Source organism: Pezoporus wallicus, unplaced genomic scaffold (assembly GCF_028554395.1).
Source record: "Pezoporus wallicus isolate ANWC-B61680 ecotype Strahan unplaced genomic scaffold, APGP_CSIRO_Pwel_v1 contig_9789, whole genome shotgun sequence".
In the NCBI taxonomy this organism is placed as follows: domain Eukaryota; kingdom Metazoa; phylum Chordata; class Aves; order Psittaciformes; family Psittacidae; genus Pezoporus; species Pezoporus wallicus.
The window spans coordinates 91,931-97,930 of NW_026640314.1; the positions used below are offsets into that span (position 1 = coordinate 91,931).

General features: G+C 38.4%; 1 protein-coding gene across 1 annotated transcript; it reads right to left on the minus strand.

The window, feature by feature from the left end:
- Positions 1-1,940: 1,940 nt before the first annotated feature.
- On the minus strand, positions 1,941-5,664 carry NPVF (neuropeptide VF precursor). The gene is made up of 3 exons (XM_057418359.1): positions 5,527-5,664; positions 3,373-3,742; positions 1,941-2,501 (listed from the first exon to the last, which is right to left on the minus strand). Exons 1-3 carry the CDS (start codon positions 5,662-5,664, stop codon positions 2,494-2,496), a joined length of 516 nt encoding a protein of 171 aa, XP_057274342.1. The 3' UTR covers positions 1,941-2,493.
- Positions 5,665-6,000: the final 336 nt, after the last annotated feature.

The window sequence follows — 6,000 nt, forward strand, 5'->3', positions numbered from 1 at the left end:
TTCACCAGCACTTGTTAGGTAGTTTTCTGAGACTGAGAAGCCCGAAGATTGGTTTTGGACTCTTTCTTCCTTTCAAAATGTACAATCTCATTGTTTATGATCTGTTTAGATGGCCCTATCTCTTTGATATTTCATGTTTAAGTGAGTAGAGGGACTAGATATTTTCAAGACTGTGTTCTTACTACTTTGGGTTGAATTCGATTCCCCAGCCACAGGCTGAATAGTGTTGTTTCAAGTAGCCTCATGAAGTTTGTAGAAGAACAGCACCTTAGGCTCTGTCCCAAGTATGAATTTATCTGATAAAAGTGATCAGTTTGATTAGGATTTTTTCCAGGTTCTTCTAAAGATATGTGGAATGTAAAGATATCTGGTTACCAGTTATTCAGCATAAAAGACTAAGACGAGACAGAAGAAACAATAAATTAAACTCTCAGATACCCAAACCCCAAGGAAGAAGAGATAAGAAGACAGTAACAAAGAGCAGAAGTCTTAGATCAGTGATTGATGGGATCTTTAAGGAACCACTCAATGCCTTGAGGAGGTTCAGCCAGAGCTCTGTAACTGGTTATCATGAATCTCATAGGAAACAGCAAACTTACAGTGGGATATCTGAGAGGCCTTGCAGAATCGCATAAAATTTATTATGGGATGTTTCAAGAGATGTGGGAAAGTGCTGGATTTATTTTGGGATGTTTAGGGGAGAGCCAAAAACAGTCAAATGCAGGGATCGAGATACATGGGAGAGGAGCAAGTATGGGAAAATGAGGAAGAGAGGGGATAAAAGAGGTCAGCTGCATGTAGTCAAGCTGCCGTCATTTTTTGTCAGGCTATGCCCTGTGCCTGATCATCACAGTATGTCTTGTCTTCTTGGTAAACTTGATAAGTGAATGTTTTCCTGTGTGAATGTGCTCTCTATTCTGCATGCACACGTATCATGATCTGCTAGCTGATTTCAAGCCAGGTCAGCTGGTGAGAGTGAGTGGTCTGAGTGCCAGCAGCTCGAGATAGAGACCAAGGGTTGAAGAATCCTGCAAGCCTGAGGGCTAGCAACTGGAGAGATGGATTGCGTGGATATCAGCTCTTCAACAGACTGAATATCTAACAGCTGCTGATGAAGGGACCCATTTGTGTGTGTGATTCTAATACGAATTTAAAGCTGGACTAGGTGGTAAGCAGGATGAGAGGTGTAGGAGCCAGCTACCAGGGAGACCATAGGACAGGACAGTGAGCGAACAAGGGTCTGAAAGCCAGCTGCTAAAGAGATAACAGATATGGAAGAGCAACTGGAGGCACCTGTTTGCCTTGTTTGGGTGAGAGATCTGCTAGCAACTTTCAGTTTTATTAACCTATGAGTGATAAAGGGATCAGCCCATTTGTGTGTTTATGTCAGTCTTGTTGGTATATAATTGGAGACTGTAATGATGCTGCTCTCTTGTTGGTTGGTAATCAGTTGTGACTGTCAAGGTGTGACTGTCAAGTACATACATACACGTTTGTACATGTGGTCTGGTTTTGGGGGGTATGCCTATTTCCACCATTGGCCAGACATGGTGTAAAAGTAATGCAGCATCTGAGGACCAGAAGAAAGAATCCCTGAGGTCCTGTAGTCTACTATATTTGGCTTCCCTGTAACAGGTGCGAATTTAGCTTCTCTTCAAAGCTTACTGAAAACTCAGTTTTGGAGGAAGCCTGAACACATGATATTTCATTTAGAAGAGAATGGTTTTGATAGGAAGTATGAAATAGAAGTTCAGGCTTAAATGGAGTAGTCCCTTCTGCATGTGTACGTGTCATTCACAATAACAGAGGAAGTGGGACACCCACAGGGCAGATCTTGTAGACCATTAGGAAGGGCATTATCTCAGATATAAAGCCCAAGATCATTACATTACAACGCATGTGACTTTAGTTAGATGTTATTCCTCAGTGGGGTCCAAGATAGTAGGTTTTATTTGTGACAAATTCTTGACAAGTTACCTTTCAGATTTATGTATAACATGACTCATAAACAACAGGAAAAGTGCTCTCTCTACATTTTACTTGTTTTTCTTTAGCTGCATATGACACAAAGAGTACCAGTGGTTTTGATCCTGCTCCTGTTTGTTATTAGTATTGTAGACTTCATTTTATTTGTACCATGCTGCTTTATTCATACTATGCTTCTTTTAATTTTGGTTGAAATGCTTTCAGTTATACAGCCATTGTTCTGAAATCAGGTTTTACAACCAACAGGACAGAAGTTGCACAGAAGTAAACAGAATTTATACTACACTGCCACTGAAGTCAACTGCTACAACAGTCACTACAATTGTCATTGCCTTATACATCAAGGGTTTGTACAGAATTATTCATAACATGAAGTCAGGTTTGCATTACAGTTCTTATAGGTTTCCTTTCCATGACCTTTAGTTTTGAAAACACATTGCAGATTTTCAGAGTCTTTCAGATTCTGTCTTCATTATTTCATTCCAGTATTACCGTAACTGGTAGAACTCATATCCCTAAAAATATCAGACAAATAAAACAAAATCTGTTACAATCAGGTGAGACGGTGAGAAAGAAATTACAGGAATCAGATTAAACAAGAAAGAACCTTGGCTTTGAATATATCAGTTACCTTTCCTGGCCTGAATTTCTACCTCATGCATGCAGCAGATACACGACGGGGGAGCCAGCTGAAACTCAGTTACAAGGCAAATGGAGAGTTTGGATAAAGCAGCAGATATGATACGAAGGACTGATATTGAGGAGCTGCTTTAAATTATTCCCAGTAACAGGCAAGAAATATTTTTTCCTATCCTAAAAAAATTTCTGAGATGTCAAAAAAACAAATTTTTCATCTTAATTTGGAAGAATCAAAATCTCAAACCTTGCTTCAGTAAGGGAGTCTGAAGGAAAAAAAACAGAAGGTTTGCATGAGAACTGCCATCATTTTCAAAATGCTGCAATTCAGCTTGGAATTTTGTCTTTCTTTTTTTTTTAACTCTAATTTGCATAAATTTAGAAAATAGAAGAGTAATTTTATTTGGTCACTTTATAGCGCAGAAATGAGATATTTTAATAATCCTGAACCTTTTTCACCAAAGCTTTAAACTTTTCAATGTGAAAACTGATCTAAAAAAGTGTTTTCAAACCTAATCTTGTCATATGAACATTTGCAGCTTTGGATATTTGGCATCTTCTCATTAGAAAAGGTTTCATAAAGAGACTCTCTACTAGTACTTGAGGCTTTTTGATTTGATGAACTGCAAACTGGGCTCATCAAAATGCTTAGGGAATATCCCTTGAGGAAATCTGGTTGTATTTGATCATCCCTAACCTATGATTTAATATGCATTTTAATATATGGCTTGAACACTTGTATAGTATTACCTGGTTCAGATTCCTGAACTTCTTGAGGCAGATTGACAGACAGTGACTTCCCAAATCTCTGTGGAAAATTTAGAAGTGACTGACTGGAACTTTTAACAAGTGGAGACCTCCCAGGCCTGTGTGATACTTCTGGAGCATGCCTAGGTATGTTATCTCCAAAAGCTCTGCCAAATCTCAGAGGCAAATTAGCAATTGGTTTAATGCTTCTTTCTTCTGGATAACCTCTTCCAAACCTAAGAGGTAAATTAGCAGCTGAATTTGGCATCTTGTTTATGGTAGAAGGGTTCATTTTAAGGATATTTTTCGATCCCCAGTCTTTCATTTCTTCAAAATTGAGACTCCTCTCCTTTTCTTCCAAGACATCTTTAATCTAAAGAAAAAGAATTAAATAAAGGATACTATCATTTTATGGGGCATTACTCCAGCTACCAATCACACAAAGTATTCATTTTCATATCTTTCTAGAAAGCTGATGGGTAACACCCTCTTTTGGGTGTCTAATGCTTTTTAGATGTTATTTGCTAAACTCCATTGTAATGTGGATTATTTCATATGCAGACATTGTCCTGCTTACCTTTTCAGTACACTGACTCAAGAGAGCATTTCCATATCAGTATCTAGAACTGTTCAAATGGTGTCAGTTGGAAATATTTCTGGGCATAGGTGTTGGTACCTGTGCCATCAGTGAAGTGTAGACAGGAGGCACTGTCAGGTCCACATTTTCTAGTATCACCAACTGAAGTTGTCTGCAGGGAAGATGCTGGCTATGTTTGGTAACTTGACACAGACCCAGCCTCTTACTCATCTAGTCTGGATGAACAGAAGGATGGGTCAAGCTACCTGAAGGTATAGCTCATTTCTTCCTAAGCACTTGATGGATGCTTTTGGCCCAATATCCTCCTGGGCTAACAACCAGGGAAATGAATGGCAAGTGTTTCAGTCAAGTTGATATGATGCCTGTTCTGGCCTTGCAGTGTAGAGATTGTCCTCAGCTTTAAGTTGCTTTGGTCCTCCACTAGGACACAAGATGCATTAGGAGCTCCCAGGCTCCTAATTTTTGTGCAGCCAGCACAAAATCTACATTCTGTGTCTACGCTGGCATATGATGAAGAACTGAGCCTGGTGTATTTCTGGTCTCATGATGCAAAGGGCAGCTGCTGCCTGAAAACTAGCTATATCAACATGACCTTATAGCGGTGTTCTTTCCCTGGGCATATTAAAGTCACTTATTTTTATGGCAATGATAGATTTCCAAGCCTTAACAGCAAATAGGTACAAATATGTTTTTCAATTTCAGTTAAAGACACAAATGTTACTAATCTTCATTTCAGTTCCTTGTCCCTATTTTGTGACTTCCTGGGAACTTTTCCAGCTACTCAGAGAGAAGGGGAATGAACCATTCTAGTTCATATTCCATGATTAAAACATTAAATAAACTATCCCTCTGATTGCACCTGCACACCCCTTCTGAAGTATATAAAAGACAGTGAGCTGAAGACCACAGCAGTTCACTAAAATAATTGACGTCGCATTTTGGTTTGAAGGATCTTTAGTACACCAATGATGATCAGTCAGAAAGAGAGGTTGGCTCTCATTTCCCAGGGAGTATTTGTAGGGTAGACAAGAAAAATAATACAGATGGACTGTACAAATTTAATTTGGCATCTATTGAGATATAATAAATGTGCAGCCCCGCAAAGATGTTTTTATAGTCAATTTCCAGAGTAGAATTTTAAAACCATTAATTGTATTAAATTTAAGATGTTCCCTGTTTATCATTATTCTTTGAGTATCACAAGCATGCCTTTATTAATTTTGGATTAATAATATATCTGTTATATTCTGTGCATAAAACGCCTGACAGGAATTTTAAGTGAGGCCCCACTATGTAAGCAAGAAACATTTCAGAGTAAGTCTCCATGTAATTGCAAGGCTGTATTACAAGAAAATTGAAACACGAATTGATTTGCACAGTGTATGTGTTCAAGCAAATGTATTTCCTGAAAATTCTTCCAACAAGCTTTTTCCATACTGCTAGTTCTGCAATGCTGAGTACTGTGCAGTGGGGTTAGGAGAGCCTTTGCCAAAGATTTCAAAGTGCTCAAGGTCTGACCCACAGTTCTCCCAAATAATTCATAGCAATACAGCTCTTACCTTGTAATACTTATCAGCATCATCTTCTGTGCTCTGCAGACTGGACTTCATCAGCTCATCTAGGCACATAGTATTCGATGTCTGAAAGACCACTATAGCTAAAGCAAACAGAACAAACTTAATTGGAATGAATTTCATTTCTCTCAAATTACACTTACTTAAGGAGCTCAGAATCTGTACAGAAAAGAAAACTGCCATCATTTTATATGATCAGAAAACAAAAAGGTTTTGTTCCTATGACATCAGTCTCAAAAGCTGCAATTCTTAATTAGGGAAGTAATTTGAATTTATTTGAAGAATGTTGGGAATTTGTTTTGTGAGCCCTCTTAAGCAGCATAGATTCTTGTTAGGGACACACTGTCTTTACAAATAGTTTCCTCTGGTGAAATATGTCTTAATTAACTAAACTTGAGAGCCATAACATAGGGACTTACAACAGCCACAATGTTCCATCACCAGCAGAAGAAAACACCT

Coding starts and splice junctions, on each gene's coding strand:
- NPVF (XM_057418359.1), bottom strand. CDS start 5,664: ATGAAATTCATTCCAATTAAGTTTGTTCTGTTTGCTTTAGCTATAGTG. Junction 3,743..5,526: donor ATGCTGATAAGTATTACAAG/GTAAGAGCTGTA, acceptor CTTTTTCTTTAG/ATTAAAGATGTCTTGGAAGA.